Source organism: Mesoplodon densirostris, chromosome 1 (assembly GCF_025265405.1).
Source record: "Mesoplodon densirostris isolate mMesDen1 chromosome 1, mMesDen1 primary haplotype, whole genome shotgun sequence".
In the NCBI taxonomy this organism is placed as follows: domain Eukaryota; kingdom Metazoa; phylum Chordata; class Mammalia; order Artiodactyla; family Ziphiidae; genus Mesoplodon; species Mesoplodon densirostris.
Genome location: NC_082661.1, coordinates 201,296,438 through 201,321,699, shown reverse-complemented (window position 1 = coordinate 201,321,699; position 25,262 = coordinate 201,296,438). Strand labels below are relative to the sequence as shown.

Sequence of the window (25,262 nt, the reverse complement as noted above, 5' to 3'; positions counted from 1 at the left end):
TTCAGACTATACTACAAAGCTACAGTAATCAAGACAATATGGTACTGGCACAAAAACAGAAATATAGATCAATGATGGAACAGGATAGAAAGCCCAGAGATAAACCCATGCACCTATGGTCAACTAATCTATGACAAAGGAGGCAAGGATATACAATGGAGAAAAGACAGTTTCTTCAATAAGTGGTGCTGGGAATACAGGACAGCTACATGTAAAAGAATAAATTATAACACTCCCTAACACCATACACAAATATAAACTCAAAATGGATTCGAGACCTAAATTTAAGACTGGCCACTATAAAACTCTTAGAGGAAAACATAGGAAGAACACGCTTTGACATAAATCACAGCAAGATCTTTTTTGATCCACCTCCTAGAGCAATGGAAATAAAAACAAAAATAAACAAATGGGACCTAATGAAACTTCAAAGCTTTTGCACAGCAAAGGAAACTACAAACAAGACGAAAAGACAACCCTCAGAATAGGAGAATATATTTGCAAACGAATCAACGGACAAAGAACTTATCTCCTAAATATATAAACAGCTCATGCAGCTCAATATTAAAAAAACAAACAACCCAATCCAAAAATTGATAGAAGACCTAAATAGACATTTCTCCAAAGAAGACATACAAATGGTCAAGAAGCACATGAAAAGCTGCTCAACATCACTAATTATTAGAGAAATGCAAACCAAAACGACAATGAGGTATCACCTCACACCAGTCAGAATGGGCATCATCAGAAAATCTACAAACAACAAATGCTGGAGAGGGTGTGGAGAAAAGGGAACCCTCTTGCCCTGTTGGTGGGAATGTAAATTGATACAGCCACTATGGAGAACAGTATGGAGGTTCCTTAAAAAACTAAAAATAGAATTACCATATGACGCAGCAATCCCACTACTGGGCATATACCCAGAGAAAACCATAATTCAAAAGGACACATGTACCCTAATGTTCACTGCAGCACTATTTACAACAGCCAGGTCATGGAAGCAACCTAAATGCCCATCGACAGACGAATGGATAAAGAAGTTGTGGTTCATATATACAATGGAATATTACTCAGCCATAAAAAAGGAAAGAAATTGGGTCATTTGTAGAGACGTGGATGGATCTAGAGACTGTCATACAGAGTGAAGTAAGTCAGAAAGAGAAAAACAAATATCGTATATTAACGCATATATGTGGAATCTAGAAAAATGGTACAGATGAACCGGTTTGCAGGGCAGAAATAGAGACACAGATGTAGAGAACAAAGGTATGGACACCAAGGGGGGAAAGCAGTGGGGGGTGGGGGTGGGGTGTGATGAATTGGGAGATTGGGATTGACATGTATATACTGATGTGTATAAAATGGATGACTAATAAGAACCTACTGTAGAATAAAATAAAATTCAAAAATTCAAAGATAAAATACTAATTCATGTGAAAATTAAAAAAAAAAAAAAAAAAAGATGCACATTTCTCTAACTAGTGGTGCCACAATGAAGTCATCTCCCAGGAACAGCGTTTTATCTACTACTCCTTTACAATGTCAGAAAAGAAAGTCAACCAAGAGGATTTCTGGCCCAGGCCTCAGTTTCAAACCAGAGCTCAGAAAGTATTTCCCTGCCACCGGCTTCTGCCAAGACGATGTGGAACAGACTTGGGGCCCAGTGACAGAAGGAAGGTGGCTTGAGTATCTGCCACTGATGAATCAGTTAAACCTTCCTTCCCCTTTTTCATCTGTAAAATATAGCCCCATAGACAGCTGTGAGTCTGAAATGAAATCACACCTATCAAATACTTAGTATTTGATAGCACAAAATCTGGTCACCGTGTTCATTAAGTATTAGCTGCTGCTGGCATCTGAAGTCATAAAAGCCGTGTCAGCCAGGAGTGTCCCCACATTCACACCATTCCAGTATCTTGGGGAATGGAGGCCTTGAACACTCTCTCATCTCTAGCTGCAAACGCATTGGCTGGAGGACAGCTCCTCTCTACCCTCCATCCAGGGACGTGCTCCTCTCCAGCTGTGACCTCTGCTTCTTTCTCAAATCTTATAACTTGTTTGGAAGATACACTCAGAAGGTGATTACCAAACACTTGGGAAGTCAGTAAACACATTAGAATTCTTGGATGCCCAGCACCTTACTGGTTTCACTCGGGTTACAAGGGGCAGTCTCTGACCCCCCCAGCTGTTTAAAATCTGGCTAAGCCTTGGACCGACTGCAACAAAGGAGCCAAGGGCTTCCCTGGTGGCACAGTGGTTGCGAGTCCGCCTGCCAATGCAGGGGACGCAGGTTCGTGCCCCTGTCTGGGAGGATCCCACATGCCGCAGAGCGGCTGGGCCCATGAGCCATGGCCGCTGGGCCTGCGCGTCCGGAGCCTGTTCTCCGCAACGGGAGAGGTCACAACAGTGAGAGGCCTGCGTACCACAAAAAAAAAAAGAAAGAAAGAAAGAAAAAAAAAAAACAAAGGAGCCAAGTGACAAAACAGCAAAAGAGAGATAAGCTTTATGGGGAGTTGGGGACACTAGGAAGAGAGTTTACTTGAAGGTGGACCTTCAGCTGCAGGGTTGCATTTAAAGAGCAGTTTCCAAGTCTTGGTTCCATAAAATGCCAGGTTATTAGTGCTAATAATAGTATTTTAATAGTGCTGCTTTCAACATAAACATTGATCATAAAATGTTCAAATACTATAATTTTGGTTAAGGGTTTTGATCCAATGCAAAGGCTTGTACTACATAAACAAAAGGAATACTAACTTTAAATGTAAGCCTGAAAACAATAACCTTTGGACTTCTGTGCCAAGTTCTAAGAATTTACTTAAAAACTGACCTCCTTCTGCATTGCATGGGAGTAAGGGAGTTTTTCTCTTGATGCTGGGTGGGAAAAGGAACAAAGGAGGGGTCTAAGCCCTCAGTCTCCCCAGAGAAACAGGGCTCCAAAATTCTGCCCTGTTCCCCCCTCTTGCAACAAAAATGCAGCTGAAGCCAGGGCACTTCAATTCTCAACCTAGCAGGAGTACCTGGCAGGGCCACCCCAGGTGGAGCCATTTCTCCAGGACTTGCGAGTCAGGGCAAACCCGAGGTAACAGAGGCTGCCTCCCTGTAACCTTAGCAAAGATCTTCTCCAGTGGGAGCAGTCAAAATTCAAATGAAGAGCAGCCCCACGCTCTCCACTAGGAAACCCTGTTTTCTTTTAATTAAAAAAAATGTAGAGGTCATCCCTCAGCTCTGCTTACAAGTAATGAGTCCAACAGCCCCCATTTATCACCCCTGGAGATTCTTTTACACTTTGAAGTGAAAAGAGTCAGGGCCCATTGTGATGTCAACTACTCCAACAGCAGTCCTTTCACTTGCAAACGAAGCTTGGGCCCCCAGTAAGAACTGACTGTCAGGAAAAATTCATTGCCTTTCCTTCCAGTGATTTATCAGAGATGGGGGAAGAAGCTGGCTTTAAGACAACTTTGCAGAAAGGGTTCCCAGCACACCCCTACTGCATTCCCAGCCTCCACTGGTTCTTTCTGCCCCAAATGCCCCTTTCTCAGTGCTCGAGAAAGGCAACCTTCTCTCTTGAAGCCAACCCATCTGGGAGGACTTTCCTTCTCTCTCCTTCAAGCTTTCTTGGTGGCCTAACATTACTTACAGTTCCGGTGTTCCCTCCCTTAGGGCAACTCTCCAGAGCAAGGACGACACCAGCACCCTGGCTTGGCCATTAACAGACCCATAACCATCCCAATAATTAGGTCACAAGGCACCCATTTCCCCATCTTTACCAGTCTCTTACATTAAAAGGAATTGAGAATTAAGGAAGTTTATAAGGAAAGAGGATTTAAAGATTTCTTGACTCATCCAAGAATCTGAGGTGATAGTCAAAAAGAGGAAGGTTCACAGCAGGACTAGGAAGATTTTTTTGCAGTAAACTTTAAAAATTAGAATATAACATGCACTCACACATGCATTTTCACAGAGTGACATACCCCTGTAAGCAGCACCCAGATCAAATCACAGAACAATACCGGCACTCTTGGACTGTTAACTATTCTGAGCAAAAAGACTTATCTCAAATGTAACTGAGCTTTAGAGCTAACGTCCATTCTACAGGAAATACCTGGGATAGAACCACATGATTCTCAAGCTCAGCACCAGTGACATTTGGAGCCAGAAAAGTATTTGTAGTGGGGGCCATCCTGAGCACTGTAGGATGTTTAGCAGCATCCTTGGCCTCTACCCATGAGATTATGACAACTAAAAGTCTCTCAAGACATTGTCAAATGTACCCACCCCCCACCTCCAGGAGGTAAAAGTATTCCAGGTTGAGAACCACTGGTATATAAGAACAAAAACACATTAAGAGGAGCAGTCAGACAAATCCACAAAGTAGGACATACATTCAAACTTAGCTTCCTCAACCAGTCAATCCCCGCCCGCCCCCCATCCCTGCCAAATAAGCAAGGTAAATGCTCTAGGTTAAGACTTAATTGACAAAACCTAACGCAGTATACGCACTTTGATTTGGCTGAATCAGGATGTAAACAACTTGAATAGACATTTTACAACAATCTGGATAGTTTGGAGATGGGTTAATTAATAGATGACTCTAAAACGTTAATATTATTAGGTATGAGACGGGTATGCAATTATGCAGGAAAATGTCTCTTTTTTTAAGGAGATGCACATAAAGTATGCCAGAGTGAAAAAACAGATGTCTGGGATTTGCTTTAAAGCACTTCAGCAAAGAACAAAAGAAAGAGGATAGATTTTTTTTTTTAAGTGTGGCAAAATATTGAGAAATGTTAAATCTGGGGAATTCTCTCTACTTCTACTAATGTCTGAATATTTCTGTGATAAAATTTTTTCTTCTAAAGTGAAGAAAAAAGAGAGTGGGCAAGAAGTATGATAAAGTCTATACTAAATTCGGTTAACATGCCCAGTCAGGGCCAATGTTAATTCTTTATTGCTGCTACAATGCACAAGATTTCTTTCTTTCTTTCTGTCTGTCTTTCCCTTGTGTCCCACCCTCCACCCCCGCCTTTCCTCCTTCCCAACCTCCCTCTCTCTCTCCCTTTAGACTGTTTTCCCCTTAACAAGAAGTCTTGGACCACCTCATGCTTTCAGTAGCTTTAATAAGACCTGTTCACTTAACAATATCTATTAACATCTTATCTATGTAAACACATACAATCCAACGCCTACCATTTTAAAATCATTTTAAAGCAACAAAAATGCTGGCACTCTGCATTACAGGTTAAGAAGAAGGCATCATCTGATGAAACGATCAGAACTTGCTGGTCAAAGGCAGAAATGAAAATGCACAGTGCCTTACATGTTAAATGTTATTTAGTAATTCAACAATTTCTCAGGGGCTTCCCTGGTGGCGCAGTGGTTGGGAGTCCGCCTGCCAATGCAGGGGACACGGGTTCGAGCCCTGGTCCGGGAGGATCCCACATGCTGCGGAGCAACTAGGCCTGTACGCCACAACTACTGAGCCTGCGCTCTGGAGCCCGCAAGCCACAACTACTGAAGCCTGTGCACCTAGAGCCTGTGCTCCGCAACAAGAGAAGCCACCACAGTGAGAGGCCCACGCACCACAACGAAGAGTGGCCCCCACTCGCCACAACTAGAGGAAGCCCACGCACAGCAACGAAGATTCAATGCAGCCAAAAATAGAAAAAATAAATAAACTAATTTTTAAAAAAAACAAGAACAAAAAAAAAAAAAAACAATTTCTCTCCAAAACAAACTAGTTGCCACAGCATTCCCTTTAGTCTGATTCACACATTCAACTATTAATTTCTCCAGGCTTTTTCTTTCTCCAGTACAATGAGGCAGATTACTATCTAATCTGACCACATTACAGGGTTATCATGAGGTACAGAAAACAAGATTCGGATTCTGAAATAATGTCCTCCAGGCTTCTGAAAAAGAGGAAACTGGAACTGAAATGCTCTTCTTTCTAAACCTGTTCCACAGATTCCAAAGGAGGCTGACTGTTACAGCTTCAGAAGAAAAGGATTGTTATAACCGAAGCCCTCCAAAAAGAAAAAAGATTCTTCCCCAAATCAGGATAGTATAAAATCAGTGTTCCTATAAAGATGGTATAATCCTAAACAATTCAACACAATGTCCATCTTATCTACCACCACAGACCAAAGGGTCACCTAAAATGATACAATGCCAACTGCTTGGACTAGTAGCCATTCTACTGAAGGCACTGAAAAAATATTAATTCATTCTCCTCCAACTCACAGCATTAGTAGAATTCAGAGCTAAAGACAAAGAGAAAAAACGTACACAAATGAACTTGAAACTGACCTTGGGCACACTGACTTATGAACTTAGAATAATCTTTTTTGGTTTTTTTTAAAATTTATTTTATTTATTTATTTTTGGCTGCATTGGGTCTTTGTTACTGTGAGCAGACTTTCTCTAACTGCAGTGAGCAGGGGCTACTCTTCGTTGTGGTGCGCAGGCTTCTCATTGCAGTGGCCTCTCTTGTTGCAGAGCATGGGCTCCAGGCGCCCGGGCCTCAGGAGTTGTGGCTCACGGGCTCCGGAGCGCAGGCTCAGTAGTTGTGGCGCACAGGCTTAGTTGCTCCTCCGCATGTGGGATCTTCCCGGACCAGGGCTCGAACCCATGTCCCCTGCATTGGCAGGCGGATTCTTAACCACTGCACCACCAGGGAAGCCCATGAACTTAGCACAATCTTAAGATGACTCTAAACATAAATCTACCTTACAAGAAAGCAATTCCACCCCTAAGTAGCTACCCAAAAGAATGAAAACATAGGGGCTTGATGACCTCTACAATCCCTGTGTGTGATTTAAGACAATCCCATAGCCAATATTAAATGTAAAATAGACCAGAGAAAAACTTTTAAGTGTATCCACATGCCCTGCAAATAAACACACTCTTGTGTTTTGTTTTTTTTAAAGGTCTATTTCCTCTATTACTCTCCTTCCTATGTATTTTATTCCTGGAGTAGCTCACAAAGGAATCCCTTCCATCCAGAGAGTTGCCTCTAAACAAAGCCTTTCTCCTTTGAGGTAGAATTGAGGAAGGTACTGACTCTCCTGAAACCCAGCACTATACCATCCTCACCAGAGCGACAGAATTAATAACGTATCAAGGACTTATGATTTACCAGGAACTGTGATAAGCACTTTACATACATTATTCTTTGTATGCCCATTTTAATGAGGCTTTAAAAGTTGAGCAATTTGTCCAAGTAACCAACATGTCAGAGATCTAAACACAAGCTGTGGCCCTGGAGTTCCACACTCAAGCCCACTATATCACCCATGCAGTAACAGGTCAATTGGATTTTACTGGTAAATTTACTCAATACTTCTACAGTTGAGTTTTTCCCCCCCTACCCACCCAACCCCAAAATTTAACTATCCATTTGGGAAACAACTAATTCTGAAAAAGATTTCCTCAGGTCTGGGATGAGTCTGAAACCAAACTCTTCTACAGCCATCAAACTGAATGACTCATCTTAAAACTACATATGACAATGACACATACTTCACACTTAGGAACCATTTTCTAAAATAAAGGGAAACAATGCATTCTATATAAGAAACATCATTGCACTTGTAAATCAGGCCTAAAACAACTTGCTGGGAAATACAGGAAATTTCCCAATTCCAGGTGTGGATTATTTACAATGCCCAGGCCAATCACTGTTCCAGGAAAACACGGCCTACAGCCATTAATCTCTCTCCTGAGCATCTGGATGTCAGGCCCCTGATTTACTTACACAAAGAAAATCTGTCTATATAATAGGTGTTAATCAGCTTAACACCTTGTAGCCTCCTCACTAATTGAGGACTCTCCTCAATTAGGAGAGTTAAACATTATTTCAGACTCGCCTGGGGAAGTAGAGAATCCACGACTACAGCATTATGAGTCAGGGTTCACAGAACGCAATCCTTCAAATCTTCACCCAAACTGAAAAGCATATCAGCAAATCTCCTAATGCATACAGAAGGGTAAGAAGGGGAACATGGTAGTGACATAACAAAAAGGCACGTTCTCTCTTTCAACAAGGAAAAAGAAAAGTAATTACAAACTCCAGGAAAAATAAAAATACCACCCAAAGATGAAGGAATTTAAAATGTGGCATGAATTTGAAATTTACTCAGCTAAAGAGTTCATCTGTCCCGATCAATATGAAATTTCTCAAGTGGTACTCGGGTTGACTTTGAACCCATAGAGGAGAAATGAAACCCTAAACACTATTTTGCTTCCCAGTCAAAATAATGTGAATAATGCTTATTGGTTTTTCAGCTTTTATTATCAATTAAAAGACAAAGCTCGCAAGGGCACAGATGCTTATAAAATAAAATGAACTATCAATCTGGACAATTTAAAACTAAAAGCAGAGCTAACAGTTGGAGGGTAGAGGAGAGAGAAGTGGAAAAAAAGTAAGGATAATTTACTATCGCATTAGACTATGAAAAGTTGATGGAAATTTTTTTAAATTTAATATTGATTATACAATATAATTAATATGGTACATTAATTTAAAAGACCTTATTATAAAGACATATAAATGTTAAAGATATTCAAGTTTATAAAATAAAAGATATAACGTAAACATCAAAACTAAATAGACAACGTAAAAGAATATACTATATGCTTATTTTTAAATAAAAACCAAAAGCAGGCAAAACAAATCCATGGTGTTAGAAGTCAGAATAGTGGCAGGCTTTGAGGGAGACAGCAGCTGAAAGGGGACAGGAGGGGCTTCTGGAGAGCTGGTATTGTTGTTGCTTGATTGGTTACACAAGTGTGTTCACTTTGTGAGAATGCATTGAACTGTACTAATACTGTCTGCCCTTTTCAGTTTGTTATACTCCAATGACAATTTTTAGAAAGAACAAAATGGGGAGGGGAAGGAAGGTGAGGGGAAATATTAGTAAATCAGATTCAATAATGTCTAATGCTGATAAATTTGGAAGCCAGGGAATAAGCCTATTATTTACAAGAACTAAAACAAATATTGTCTTCACACAGGACATTAATATTCTGTCCACGCTTATGACTTCTGATAGCCCTAAGCAAACTAAGGATTCACACTCAGACTTCTATTTAGTTTGAGCAATTAGAGCTGCCTGCTCAATACACATCTGTTTCCTTTAAAATATATGCTAGTCCTGGACCAGTTCCACATGAATTTGATTTTTTTTTTTTTTTGACTACTAAAAGATGAGACTGCCATGACTAAACATTTAAACAAGTGAGCTATTTGGTATATATGAAAAATAGAGCTCCATTTAGGATTTTCCCTAGCTTATCACTTGTACTGGGTGTTAAAATTAAAAAGGACCACATCAGGGAGGTAAGGAGCTGAAAAGGTAAATGTAACAAATAATAAAAACAGCTCTGTAATTGCTAGAATGTCACTACAAAGGGCAGTTACCTATCCTAACTTAATAATTAGCAACAATAGAAAACATATGTAAATAATAAGACTTCAAAATACCTTTTTTAAATTGTCACTGATGATGTTGTTAACTATTATAATTGATTCTCCTACCAGAAATTACCCTGGATGCAGTGTCAATAACCAGAAATAGTTGAAAAATCATACCTCCAAAAAATCTTAGAATTGAAATTTAAAATTTCTTCACCCCGTAAATTTTCATTCATCTGATATGTAGATTTCTTTGTAAAAAGACCCAGTTTTAATGTTTTATCAAATTCAAATCTAATTGATTAATGCAAAGGGACTCCAATCAAAATGCCAACAATTTTTCTAGAAAATGACTAATGACTCCAGAGTACACGTGGAAATGTAATCAGATGTGAATAGCTATAAAAATTCTAAAAATGAAAAGTAATGACAAAGAATCTGCCTGAATATTAAGACCTATAAAAATACACTGAAATAGTATAGCACCATTGCCAGAAGAGGCAATCAATGGAACAAAAGAGTCTAATAATAGACTCAACAATCTGATGGAATTTGGACACAGCACTCAAATCAGTAAAGATAGATGATTTAATAAATTATGTTGTAACAACTGGCTAGCCTTTTGCTTAAAAAAAAGAGGCTCCCTAACATCCGCAGACTTTTTTCATTTCTTATTAATATGGAAATTTACAACACACTCTTTACACTAACTTTAATTACAGATGGATCAAAATGCTAAAAAGTCAAAGATCTAAAATGGGTTGCAAGTTAAGAAGGTGAAGCAGCTAACTCAGTGTGTGAATCCAGCTGTGTGGGAATTGTAGTGAACTAGAAAGCATCGTGCTTCCCCAACTTTTTTTTTTTTTTTAACATCAAGTCTCTCTGGGGCAAGCTGACAAAGCAGATATCTGCAGGAGGAAATCAGGTGGGAGTTCTGGTTGGGGAGAGCAACATCTTGGCACACCTGAAAAGTACTAATGGCACACCACTTGGGAAGTTTTGAATTAGAAAGCTCATGACTCCTCAAAAAGAGGAGTAGCTATTCAATTCCATCTGAATGTTGCTATATTGCAATGCAAACCCAACGTTGTTAAGTTTTTTAAGAGAAGATGGAAGTCTAGATCATTATGTAAAAATCATTGGTAGATATATTTTTTTTAGAACACTGTGAGAGGTCAAACAAAACCCATCTGTTGACCAGATCTGCCCCATAGGCCACCAGCTTACAAGTTCTGATTAAATGCAAAAAATGAAACCTTTCAAGTGCCAGCAGAGAACACATGACATTATTTTCTCAATCTTGGAGTAGGAAAGACCTTTCTAAGCACAATCAAAACCAGAATCCATAAAAAAGACATTTAACTACATAAAAATTTAAAACTTATGTGTAACCAAACATTATGAATAAGCCTAAAAAAACGGATGATAACAGCTTCCCCTCTGGCTCTAGCAGAATGTGGACTGTTGCAGCCTGGGTCACATGCTTTCCTCTGTGGGGGAGGAGAGTGTACCAAGTTTAACAACAGTACCAACAGGACCACCTGGAGTACAGGAAGAATTTCCTAAATGAACCAGAAAGGAGGAGGAAGTAGGAAAGCATCAGAATGGTCCAGAATTAGTCACCATCATCTATTACTCAAGAAATATTAATTAAGTTTGAGTCTACATGTCTCATACTTTCATATATATATGTATCTGAGCATCTAATAGTATAAATAAAAACTGATCAGTGATATTAAGAATTCCTTCTGGATAGCAAATGGGTTATTCTTAATAACTGCTTCAGAATATAAATATGCTCCCCTCAACCAACCCTGGTCATGTACTATATGCAAGAACCATATGTACAGAGTTGGAGGGAGAGATGTGAAAGTCATAAAATGTAACTGACAGAATTCCCTCTTTCAAAGCTCTCATGATAAGGCGAATTTCATCATGATATCTGTTTCAGTACAAGCTGAATAGGTGTACATTTTCCCAGATCAGTGTAATCTGGACCAGTACCTTGAACAGAGAATTAAGATGCTGATCTAACATCACAACCACATGTTAAAGAAATGAGTTAAGAGACTACTAGATTTAAAGAAAATATGTAGCCAGTCTAATAGGTTTGACTTCATGTAGAGAAAACAGAAATTTTCACACATTCTCCAGCACCAGAGAGTCATAAGTCACAAAAATAAAAAGGACCAAAGTTATTCTTTGAACAATAGATTATAAAATTAAATATCACATCCTTGCATCGTGGATTTCACGGTTACCTGTTGCCACTGCTGTTGACTCTTCCGGTAAATGCCATCGCTGCCAATCAGTGGAAAGCGACGAGTCTATTCATCTGAAAGAGACAGAGCAGCCTGTGAACATTAGCCCATAAGTAAACTCATAGGTACACCTGACCTGTAAGAAATCTTATTGGACACAGAATTCAAAGTTCCCATTCGAATAAGAGAATGATTCTTCACCAACTCTCAAGTTGCGTGAACAAACCGGCCAGCATACCTCAAAGGCCAAATGCACTTTTGGCCAAATGCACTTTTAATTTTAAGGCTGCTACTCAAAGCAATTTCAGCCAGGAAAAAAATGTGCACAAGTGTATCATGAGGAGGAAGAAAGGAAATAACATTTCCCCAGTGTCTACTTTGTGCCAAGCATTGTGTTAAGCCCTTTAAAAATGAATTTCATGTAAACATTACAATACACTTGCAAGGTACATACTAATACACCATATACCAAATACCCCATTTTATATATAAGAAAACTGAAACTCAGTTTTAAGTTAAGTTGCCTAAGGTAATAGGTTGTGTCAACAACCTCACTAGAGTCAAAAGGGAAAATGGTGAAAGAGTATGGACAAGAAAGAAAATTAAGAGTTGATCTTCACATAAGAATTCAACACTAAATAAAAAAGTGGGCCCAGTTTAAGAGCCAATCTTGAGATTTTACTTCCACTCATAAAAGGTACTTAACCCCCAAAGCAATTCTGGAGCATTCTCTCAGAACAGTACTGGTTTTAAAAAGTTGTTATCCAACCTGGGCAGATGGCCTTGGTACTATCTCGTGTATCTCTAGAAACAACCTCTCTCTCTATGGTTAACACTATCAACAGCTGTTTCCTTTTCCCTTTCTTGTATGTATTTGTAAATTTACTGCTCTTATCCTAACTTGCTTTAAATAGTTTCTCTTTTTTCAAACATCCTTAAGGCAAAGGGTATGTTACCAAATTATCTTAGTACCAATTTAACAAACTATTTGATACAAATGGAAACATGATGTTAAATTTGTAACTATTTTAGCTTGTCTGCTACTTTAAGAGGCTGTTATACTTTTTGCCTAAGGCTGAAGAAACGCTGAATAGAGTCCTTCAGCTCTACTCTGCCTCTTGATAAGGTCTTTTATCTCCCCCTCCATGAAATTAAAATTGCTGACTTGCTGACTACAATGTTTCATATTAGTAGATACCACTTGTCACTCTATCTCCTCCCCCAAAAGAATGCAACACAGATGCTACAAATATTCTAATTAAACTCACACTAGTAGAGCTCAAATGTTCAGGGTCAAACATGCTTTGGAGGAGACCCCTCCTTCAGCTGGCTGTAGTGGCCCTCGGCAAGTTTCCTAAATTCTCCAGCTCAAACCCCAATCACCTCCCTCACTCTCCCCCCTTACTCTCTCATTTTCCCTCTCTCAAACACATGATTTTTAAAATTATTTTAAATTTATTTTATTTTTGGCTGCATGGGGTCTTTGTTGCTGCCGGCGGGCTTTTCTCTAGTTGTGGAGAGCAGGGGCTGCTCTTCATTGTGGTCCGCAGGCTTCTCATTGCGGTGGCTTCTCCTGTCGGGGACCATGGGCTCTAGGGGCTCGGGCATCAGCAGTTGTGGCGCACAGGCTCTAGAGCGCAGGCTCAGTAGTTGTGGCTCACGGGCTAGTTGCTCCCCGGCATGTGGGATCTTCCCGGACCAGGGCTCGAACCCGTGTCCCCTGCGTTCGCAGGCGGATTAACTACTGTGCCATGAGGGAAGCCCATCAAACACACACTTTTTTGGGGGCGGGGGGTGCACACTGAGCAGCTTGCAGGATCCTAGTTCCCCGACCAGGGACTGAACGTGCACCCTCGGCAGTGAAAGCGCAGAGTCCTAACCACTGGACCACCAGGGAAGTCCCTCAAACACATACTTCTGTTTCTCCTTCTTCCTCTGTCTTTCTCTACCCTCCTTTCCCTCCCCCTTCCCCCACCTCCCCTCTCTCTTTCTCTCTCAACATGCAGGGCTGGCCCACAGCAAATTATCAATAAAATAGTAGGCATTTGCTTTGGCATTAACCTTCTTAACACTGTAAAGCCTTCTCAAGAGTCCATGATGGCAGTCCCCAACACAGCCCTCCCAGTGAGGACGGCCCACCTGCTTGCGGCCCAACAGTGCCCACCCCAGGGCGGATTGGTGGAGAAAGGAGGGCAGCAAGGGAGGGGGCGGGGGGGCTGTTGAGGGATGTCAACCTGACAGAGTGGTCCTGAGTTCCCTTGTTTGTTCATTTACTCACTGAGCCAACAAATATTTCCTGGGTATTTACTGTAAGAATAAGAGAGTGAAGGATATAGACACTTGCCATGCTGAGTTTACAAACTACAGGAGGTAACCAAAGATGAAACATAATATATAGATGTTAGACTTTTTTTTTTTTTTTTTTTTTGTGGTATGTGGGCCTCTCACTGTTGTGGCCTCTCCCGTTGCGGAGCACAGGCTCCGGACGCGCAGGCTCAACGGCCATGGCTCACGGGCCCGGCCGCTCCGCGGCATGTGGGATCTTCCCAGACCGGGGCACGAACCCGTGTCCCCTGCATCGGCAGGTGGACTCTCAACCACTGCGCCACCAGGGAAGCCTAGATGTTAGACTTTAAAAGGAGAAAAACAAAGTGAACAGTGTAGAGTGCCAGAGAGGAAAGGAGGTAAGGTGTTACAATTTTATACAGAGTGGTCAGAGAAGGAAACATTTGAGCAAAGGCTTAAAGGAAGTGACTAGCAAACGAGGCAGAGCTGTAGTAAAAGAGGGTCTAGCACTCTGGGTGATAATGATGTGTCAATGCTCATGTTCCTCAATTGTAACAAATGTACCACCCTAGTAGGAGACAGTTGATTATGGGGGAAGCTAGGGGTGGGGATGGGGACAGGGAGGTCTACAGGAAATCTCTATAACTTCCACTCAATTTTGCTGTGAACTTAACTGCTATAAATAGATAGATAGATAGATAAAGCAAGCAAGTCAGCCAGCCAGCCTGTTTTTTAAAAAATGGTCCCAGGAACTGACAAATCCAAGACTGAAGGAGTCAGCTGAATCCCTGGCTCTCACTACTGGTTTCTTGGGTGGATGAGTGAAGTACAAAGTGCAAGAGACATATTCTCGGAGGCATCTGGCCCCTGGGCACAGCCAGGGACTTGCGTGTACAATTCAAATTCATAACCTTGTATGGTGGCTCAATCCGTTCCACAGAAGCAAGGGCAAGGAGGCTGTATCACCAGATTATTGACTCTTACGTCTCACAGGAAAGACCAAATTCAGCCTATGAAAGTCTGCTTAGATGCTGATGTATGTATGATTTGCACAGCTGTACAGAGTAGCCACACAACTCAGATATAAGGTTAGTTAGGTTAGAATGGAGGCCTACTGTAGTCAGGAAGTTATAACCCTAAACTACTGCTAAGAAAGGCAATTAGTATATGCTTCAGTTAATGTCTCCTTCAAAAATCTTTCTTAAAAAGTCACATTTGTACAAGGAGGTTTGTGCAATAAAATGTTGTTTATAATAGAAAAAAAAAGTGGTAACAACCTAACACATATAAACACAGAAATGGAAAATAAATTATGGCACATGAGAAACAATGACACATCAAAAAGAATAGGTTGGGGCTTCCCTGGTGGCACAGTGGTTGAGAGTCCGCCTGCCGATGCAGGGGATGCGGGTTCGTGCCCCTGTCCGGGAGGATCCCACATGCCGCGGAGCGGCTGGGCCCGTGAGCCATGGCCGCTGAGCCTGCGCGTCCGGAGCCTGTGCTCCGCAACGGGAGAGGCCACAACAGTGAGAGGCCCGCGTACCGCAAAAACCAAAAAAAACAAACAAAAAAAGAATAGGTGTATCCAAACAAGATGCTGAACAAAATGTACAATGTGAGCCAATTTGTTTGAAAAGAAAATGCTTTCCTTTTATATTTATGCATAACACACACCCAAAACACACACACACAGAACCAAACTGTTAACAGTGGCTTCTCTGGAAAGGGGCACTTTCATCTTTTATTCTATATGCTATGAATCCTTTATTACCTGTGTAAACATTTTTTTTCCTAAATATAAGGGTTGAGGGGGATGTACTGGCCCATAAATATTGAAATCAGAAGGTCTTCCTGAAGTTTTCATACTTTTTTATATTATTCTTATCAGATTATAAAGACAAAGCAGAATAAAAAATGGGGGAGGGGGGCAGTTTAAAATCCTCCCGTTAAAAAAAAGCAGTTAAGATTCCAACTTGGCTCTATATTAGAAACAGAGTAGGAACTTCCCTGGTGGTCCAGTGGTTAAGACTCCACACTCCCAATGCAGGGGGCCTGGGTTCAATCCCTGGTCAGGGAACTAGATCCCACATGCCACAATGAAGATCCCATGTGCTGCAACTAAAACCCGGCGCAGCCAAATAAATAAATAACATAACATAACATAGTGCTATACAGCAAAAAGAGAATAAGTTCAAGTGAGACAGGTGATCCCTTTGGGCAAATTAAGCCCTACCAGCCTCAGTGCTCCCATCTGTAAAATGGAAAACAGCCTATTTTACAGAGTTACTGAGAAGAGTGCTTTATAAATCTAGCTAAAATGCCCAGAACACTGACACATCATGGGCATTCAATACATAGAAGCTCTTATTTAAGTCAGCAATGTCTATCTTACTTTTTATATAAGTGAAACAGACTATGCTGCATGTAGGACTGTACCTTGCCAGATCTATTTAAGTGACCCTTCGTAGGTCTTCCAGCCTCTTGCAATGCAAATTTATTCAGAAATAAAAATGTCATGTACATCAAACTACTTTTCTCCCGAAAATAGGTAAAACATTTCAAGTAAAAAAAAAAATTTTTTTTAAGTTTTATAGACATTTACGCCATATACATATATAATTACAAGGAAAGAAAGAGAGAGGGGGAATACAGAAAAAATGATTCAGGATATTTTCAAATATTCTGTTCTAGGTCATTAAGTGCTCCCAAATTTAGCACATTCTGGGGAACCGACTCTCAGCAGTCTTTGTGACATGCTTGTTTAAAGGCCTGCTTTGCAACCTACTAGGTATATAACCTCAAGAAAATCACTGTTCTCCCCCAAGGTCTCAGCCTTCTCATCAGTAATATGGGGCTTCGTGGGGTTGTTGTAGGGTTAAATAAAACGGGTGTAATGTTTTTAGCACAATGCCAAGCTCATGGTGAACACTCAATAAATGGTTGTAGTAGTTGTTCTAGTTATCTTCCTGCCAACCAAAGCACATGCTAGGGACAATCCATACATTAGAGAAGCTTTTCAACTGGACAAACAGCGCTAAGCAGGTCTCAAAGTCCCATGACCATGACCCAGTTTCCAAAGGAGAATATTAGGAAAATAACTGTCCAGAGACCAGAGGATGTCTGGTCTGGTCAGTAGTCCCTGGTCAGATCTCCTTCCCCTTTTCCACACATACCCTCCAGGAATAACAGTCTCTTGGTAAATGGCAACGTGTCATGGGTGAGTCATGGGTCATACACTGTTTTCATCTGAATTCTCCAGAGCTCTATCCCAAGCACCCCACAATCTCCCAGGGCCCCAAACTGACCTGAGCACCTACAATTCCTTTAGCTCTCCAGTGCCACATGAAGCCCACATGCCTAGAAATTCATAATGGAACATGATTTCCCCAGCTATCTCTTCTCCACTTCAAATCCTTGTTCTAGGGGGCTCTGGTGCTGCCCCCAGACTCAAGTACACATCCCACACCTTGTCAGCTCCCTCTCATCATTCAGGTCTCAGCTCAAATGATAAATTCTCAAAGAGGTCTCCCCTGAATCCAGTAGCTAATGTAGCGCTGCTGTGCCCTCCTGCCTACCTATGCTCTATTCCATTATACTCTATACGGATTCAGAATGTGCCTAGCTGCAAGTAACAACTGCTTAATCAATAGAGGTTTCTACTTCTCCTATAGCAAGTCTAGAGGAGGGTGGCTACTGGTATAATTTTAGCTGTTCAGTGAGGCCATCAGGAATTCTGGCTCTGCCATATTTAGCACGCTGTCTTTGTGCTTGTCATTTCATGGTACAAAAAGGTTGCTGCCATAACCAGACGCCTTTTCATCATGCAAGGCAGACAGAAGATGAGAAGAGGAAGGTGTGGCTATGTCAGCCACATCTCTCTCCTTTTGTCAGAAGAGGAATCCTTCCCCAAACCTACCTAAAAACCAGAACTAGGTCACGTGGCCTCCTCCAGCTGCAGGTAAATCAGGATACAAATTGTTGTCACTGGCTGAGAACAAACATGATCTATCACCTAAGGCTGGGCACAATGTAATCCCACACACAATCAAGGTTCTCTTAGCAACAAAAAAATGGGAATGAGCACCGGGGAAGAAAAGAACAGTGTTGGCCACACTTACCTTTTCATAGTACTTACCACTATCTGAAATTAACTTATGCTAAGTAAATAAATATGTTAATGTTTATATCTCCTCCACAGAATGCAAGCTCTGTGTCCAGCTTTACATATATATACTCAGAGCCTATATTTTAAAATAACTGACTGTCAAACTTTCTCACAGTAGGCAGGTATTATATACACTGGAATATAGTAAGGGTAGTCTAGGTTATGCTATAGTGGCAAATTAACCCCCAAATTTCAGTGGCTTGATAGCACAAAAACTTATTTCCTGATTATTCTTTATGTCCATTGCATATTGCGGGGGGTAGGGGAGGGGTGTAAGGAGGAGGCAGGGAGCTTTCTCCATACTGAGAAACCTAAGCTGGAAAAAAGCCAAGTTGGAAGCTCCACTATCTCAAAATGTGGCTGCAGGGTTTACTATAGTAAAAAATAGAGGTGGAGGGCACTTAAATGCTTCAGTCCAGGAATATATGTTACTCCCACAGACAACCCACTGGACAGAATTAGTCACATGACTCTGTATAACTGAAGGAGGCGGAGACACTTGGGAGAGCACATGAATGTTGGTAGTAAATATTTAAGCCTCATTCCCCATGGAATGGTAAGATTATCATACAATGCATCATCGCCATTTTAGAACTTAGACCCATTAAAGAAGTTTCTTGGAATGAACTCAAAGTTAGGGATACTCAGTAAAGCAATTATTTCATCTTATAAGGCAATACTTACCATTAAAAAAAAAACCACATGTTTTTCCTTCAGGAGTAATAATAGGAAATATTTATGTAGCACTTATTATGTTCTGCTTCAAGCACTTGCCAAGTCTTATTACCTTTAACCTACCCAACTACCCAGTAAGGAAGATACTACAGTATTGTTAACTCCATTGTATAAGGGAATGGAAAAGTATTGGGAGCCAACTCTCCATCGGTCATTTCTGCATATTGTACAAGCAGAGGCACCAACTGCCTTTGTTCCATACAATCTTTAAAGATACTTGTATAGCGAACAGCTTTGAAAAATATAATGTCTCCTTCTAGAGCAAAGGGCAGCAGGTTTACTATCCAGTATAATCAAGATAATGTCTCCCTCTGGAACAAAGGGCAGTCATGTTTACTGCCCATTATAAAACATTAGGATTCCCTAAGATCAGGATTTCTCTCCTTAATATAATCCACTGTGTTTGCAGGTAACGTCTGACTCTCTCCACATCTCTCCTCTTTGGAAACTGGGGCTTAGGGAACCAGTGTAAGAAAATGGTGATACTCTGGCCACAGCTATTATTATGAATAATAAACCCATTCCCAAGAGTCCATGAAACTGTGGCAGGTTAGCTTGTTACCTTGAAAGCAGGGTAAAATCTCAGAGCCTTAACAGTTCTTGACAAGAAGTTAAGTAATTTGCCTAAGGTCTGACAGCTAGTAGGTGGCATATCCAAGATTCAAGCCCAAGCTGTCTGGCTTAGAAACCATGCTTTTAAATTCTCTGTTATACTGCAGTAGTCCTCAAAGTGTAATTCCAGAACTAGAAGCATCAATATCACCTGCAAACATGTTACAAGTGCAAATTCTTGGGCATTACTCCAGACCTACTGAATCAGAAACTTGGGGAGTGGGGGAGGAAGAGACACATCTGTGTCTTAAAAGCCTTCCATGAGGTTCTGATGCTTACTATAAGTTTGAAAAACACTGCCATATGCATATATTCTGCATATATTCACTGTATCTATAAGATAGAACAAAATGGTATGAGTATATCCTGGTTTACATAGGGATGTGAACTGACCTTTCATAACTTGAATAATAGATTTGAAGCACTAAGGGAGATGGCTCCTAAGCCCTTGCATTTAATTTTTGGGAAGGTAGGGATCTTTATTTGGTGCAAATAAATACCACATGTCTGTTTAATACGTCTGCATATTCTCCTTTGGAGTCACAAATATATGTCCATAATGCTAAATGAAAATACCTGCTTTCTTATTCCCATAATGATTAGAAAGAATTACTTAGCCAAGGAGAAACACTATTTATATTTGAGAGTTAAGCTGTAATTCTTGAAAAACAGGAAACCACATATCAACACAGCCAACACAGTGTACCACCGTAGAAAGGGCAGCAGGCTTTGAGTCACAGAGTCAAGTCACTTAACTTCTTCAACTCAATTTCCTGATTTTAAAATGGAGAATGAACTCCAACTTCAGAGTTGCAATTAGGTCTAAATGATATGTCACGTGAAAGCTGTTGTGCTATGTGGATGTAAACTCCACCTGCATGGGCTCTTTCTCTGTCTTGATCTGGTGTTATCAGTTTCTCCAAAGCTTAGAGTACTGTCTGGCACTAGAAGATGCCCGATACTTATGAGGTATTGGGAATGAACATAAGGTATTATATTAATGATGTAATTGATTCCTCTGGGCTCCACTTGTCACAATAATCTCAGTCTTTTAATAGGAAAAAGTCACTTGAACAAGAAATCCTTAGTCATGTTTTAAATGGGACAGATAATTTAAGAAAATCAGCTGATTTTTGTCCCCTGGAGAACACTACTGAAGGAGTTCTGTCCTAAGGCATAAGACAGAAACTCCTATTAGCAATCCTCACGGCCTTAGGAGCCTCATGGTTTCACATCTAAGACAATCTCTTGTGCTCTTGTAAACAGTCAGGAATAAAGGATGTGCACCTACAAAGAACTAAATATTCCACATTTACTTCTTCACTGTGGGAGAATTTTAATAAATAGATTACAGGGTTTATGCAATCTCTTTTAATGAAATCTAATATTAAATCAGCAAATATTAAATAAGCTACTATTGTGTATAAAAAGAGACTCCTAGAAAACCACTGTCAAATATCATTTGAGAACAGAAATCATTGTTGAATTTATAATTTAATGAAAAATATAATTTATTTACAAAACTTTATGTATGGCAAATGCAGTTCCTTAATTTGTACTCTCTCCAACATACTTTCTCGATCTCCTGAAAAATTAGTTAACGGTCTAGTCTTGAAATAGGGGAACTTTGGGCTTTTAGCTTCAACAGACAAATCTAAGATAGCAATGAATTCAAGTTGAAGGACAGCTTTCAGTGTAGAGCTGCAATAGTAAGGAGAATATCCCAGCTATGTTGCTATACCTTAAGGGACATCTGCAGAGTGTATTGTCCCCTGTGTATGTCTTATAATAATTCAGATATTTATATATAAATTAGTTCTACCTTTTAACTAGTAGTACAGTCTATCTCAAGATTTGGAATTTTAACAGTCAACTAACTTCATAATGGATTATGCAAATTTGTTTGATGAAAGAGCACAAATTACAGCGTTGAATGTGAAACTCCTTTCGTTTGCTTCTTTAAAAATATGGGGCTTCCCTGGTGGTGCAGTGGTTAAGAATTCACCTGCCAATGCAGGGGACAAAGGTTCGATCCCTGGTCCAGGAAGATCCCACATGCTGCAGAGCAACTAAGCCTGTGCGCCACTACTACTGAGCCTGCACTCTAGAGCCCACGAGCCACAACTACTGAGACTGCATGCCACAGCTACTTAAGTCTGCGCGCCTAGAGCCCGTGCTCCGCAACAAGAGAAGCCACCGCAATGAGAAGCCCGTGCACCCCAATAAAGAGTAGCCCTCGTTCGCCGCAACTAGAGAAAGCCTGCATGCAGCAATGAAGACCCAATGCAGCCAAAAATAAATAAATATTTTTTAAAATATGGAAAACAAGTTTGCTTTTCCTAAGCTTTTTTTTTAACCCATCTTTTCAACTCCCAAGGCAATATAACTTCAACTAAACAATCACATGGCTACAGTGATTTATAGAGGTACCTAATAAAGATGCAACTCATATATATACATATATATACCTTAATCGAACAATACTCTTCCAATGTAATCCAAAACCAAATTAAGCAAGTATCTTAGTCAATAAAAAAGTTACGTTTAGCTCCACCAAGTCCTTGCAAAATTCAGTGAAACCAAAAGGAAACAGAAGAGAAAGCCAGTTTTGACATAGTCTAACTACTTACCATCTCATAACCCCACAATGAAACAGTGACTTCTGGTAGCAAAAAACGCATGCATATTCTGCATCTTGTAGGAGAAAGCAATGTTGAAAATCACCTGGGCTTTACTCTTGCCGTAAATTCTCAGTCTCTTGATGATTTTTGTATTCTAAATTAATGCACTTGAGTCTTAACACATTTTGAGTCTTCAAAATCGTATCTTGATTAAATTGAAGAGTTAAGCAAATACCAAAGACGCTAAGAAATTCAACTGCTACAGTGAATGAATAAGACGTATTAACTCTGATATGTAACAGTTCATTTTCTTCCTGCAAGTGGGAAGCAAAGAGTCCACAGTAACACACCTTTAAGTTCCACATCCCTAGCCTCATCATCGCTGTCAGTTCTATTTAGAAAAAGAAAAGAAGCGGGGGTGGGGGGAGGAAGTCCCCAGTATCTAAATTCATTTTTTTTTCAAAGCCTTGTATCCCACTCTTCAATACCTCTTTGTCTTAAAGTGACCAAATCTGTCTCAAATCATTTCCTTTGTTCCCTCTCCTAAATTAGCTGAATTCAAATTAGTTTTTTAAGTACTAGTTTATCTATTCTACTTTCTCTCCTAGTCTCCTTTCATTCTCGCGGGTCGTTATCCTTTAGTTCTCTCCATTCCTCTTCTACATATTTATCTTCAAAGTAAATACTTTCAGACACTGGCAAGAGACACCACTTTTAAATGAAAGCAGGCAAACCATCCAGAATTTTCAACTCTCCTGTGAATTTATTTCCAGAATATCCACTCAAGGAACCCTCGCCACTAAAGATGAAAGGCAAGCTAAGGAAATACATTAGACAGAGGAAGTAAACATCGAAACAGGGCATGCCTAGGTATTCTTAAGCCTCTAAGCAGAAGTAGACTCCCGAGTCCAAAGGTCTTTCTTTTTCGTGACTTCTATGCCCTCGCGGAGTCTGACAACACGTTGGTCCGGGAGGGGTGTCCCACCACCGCCCGTTCCTTCTACCACCTCTGCATGACCTTGCTCTGAAATTATCTTGCACAAGCAAAATCCTCCAAATTCTCAGGCCGGTCCCTTGCCTGAGGTTTCTGTGCCTCAATTACTGAGCTCTTCTCACCTTCCAACCGTCTCAGGGAACACTGGGTCTTCGCCTTAATGTACGGTTTCGCCTTTAAAGTTTTAAATCTGTCTGGTTTCTTGATGGTATGTCATCCCTCATCCCCCATCCCCATCCCCGCCTCCAACATACACCAAGAGGGTTAAGATTACCCCATCCCACCCTTAAAAAAACAAAACTTCGTCTGTAAGGCCTTCCCCACCCCCACTTCACCTCCCAACAGAGATGAGCTCCCGAAAGATTCGGACACACCTCCACCTCCAAAGCCAAGGGTCTTCCTGGGACAATTTGCACAACGATACGGGGTCTGTGTGTGTAAACTCCTATAAGACTAACCTAGGAGGAAAATATCAAGACCCTTGAAGGTCCCTCGCAGCTTCATTAACGATACTCCCAACACATTATAGGAAAGTATGATTCCTATAACCCTCCAATTCCTCTCCTTCCTAATTCGCCGACCCCGGCGCTCGCAAAGTCGGAGGGCTAGCGTGCGGCAGTTGGAGGATCAAACATCAAGAAAAAATTATCGGCAAGGGAAATTAACCAGTACCATGTTCTGCAGACGCCGTCTCCCTGTGTGCCAGGAGCAAGCCTCAGAAGGTGCCTCCAACTTTTCTCCTCCCTCTCTAGAGTCTGCGGACCACCGACGCACGCTTCCACCTCAATCACAATTTGATGAGATTGGAACCACCAATCTGTCTCTACTAGACGTAGGGGGGAGGGGTGACTATGACGGGAGGGATGGGAACTCGTAATGGAGGAGAGAAAAGCCCCGCTTTTACTCCCCCTGAGAAACTTCTGGGACTCTTCTATTACGCAACCCAGGGACCAGGCTCCAAAATCCGAACATCTTTCCGCAAGACGCGGGGCGCACGGGCCAACGTTTGATTTTGGGGAGGAGGATGGGTCCCTTCCTGTGTTCCCCTCCCCAGTTTTTCTAGACGCAACCTGCCGGGATTTGTAAGGGCGGTGCGAGCTCTGCGTCTCCTTCGCCCGTTCTCCCCTAAGGTTCCCACTGGAAAAGCGGGAACGCCAGCGACTTGAGCCAGCGTGCTGGGAAGCCGGCAGCGAGGCGGCAGAGCCTGGGCTTCCCAGAAGTCAGCGACCGCGGCGTTCAGGCCAGGATGACCCCCAGCCCGGGGGGCGCAGGGTTCCGCTTACCTTCCAGACCTTTAGTCCTCCAGTCTCGGGTCGTGCGCCCTCGCCGCCTCCGCCCGCCCCTGACCTGTTGCCGTGGGGAAGGCGCGCAGGTGTGGGGAGCGCAGGGCGCTCGGCGGCGTTTAGCGCTGGACCCGGCTCCCAGCCGCGGAGGCGAGAACGCAGCTGTGCCAACGACGCGCGCAGGCGGCGGCCGAGTGCGCAGGAGCCGCGCGCTCGCCCGCTCGCTAGCTGGCAACCTCTGTGAGCCGGCGGCCCAGGAACGCCCAGGAGGCGAGGCCACGCCCCCCCAGGAGGTCACGCCCCGCCGCTCTCCCCGGCCCCGCCCGGCCCACGCCCTCTAGCTGGCGCCACCCAGATGGAGAGGAACTGCTCGGCCCTCCCCCCCGGGACCAGTGGGAGGATCTAGGGCGAGCAGCCTCTCAGGATGGAATACTGCAGTGACCGCACCGGCAGCATGGGTGACCCTCCCCGCGGCTGGTGTGGGACACAAGTACCCTTTCGCTTTACAGCAGGATTAAGCTTAGGGTCAAGTTCTGACTAAAGTGTCAAGGACTCTTTTTGCAGTCTCTTACACAATTGAAACAGATTCTGTATCCTTTAGAGGAGATAATAACTAACATCTGGAGAGCGTTTTACGGTTTATAAAGGGCTTTTCACACACAGGCCCGTCTCATCTTCGTAACAGCCTTATAAAACAGACACATTATTGCTGCCGTTTCCCAAATAATGAAACCGAAGAGCTGAAAATAAGTATTGTGCCCAATGTCACAAGCTCAAAAGTGGCACGAGAAACCAGGTCTCCCGAATCCAGCCTCCCGGTTCTTGCCCTTCAGCAGCCCAACCCCAGAAAATTCTACTGGGTATTGGGGCTTTGTCAAATAGATCCAAAAGCT

General features: G+C 41.8%; 1 protein-coding gene across 2 annotated transcripts in view; it reads right to left on the bottom strand.

Moving 5' to 3' along the window:
* Positions 1-24,433, bottom strand: part of AFF1 (ALF transcription elongation factor 1) — a 214,675-nt gene extending 190,242 nt beyond the window's left edge. For both annotated transcript variants that reach the window (XM_060114316.1, XM_060114326.1), the window contains exons 1-2: positions 24,370-24,433; positions 11,674-11,747 (exon numbers count right to left, since the gene is read on the bottom strand). In XM_060114316.1, the coding sequence (XP_059970299.1) occupies positions 11,674-11,711 (38 nt within the window). In that variant the 5' untranslated portion in view covers positions 11,712-11,747; positions 24,370-24,433. The remainder of the gene's footprint in view (positions 1-11,673; positions 11,748-24,369) is intronic.
* Between the last annotated feature and the right edge of the window lie 829 nt (positions 24,434-25,262).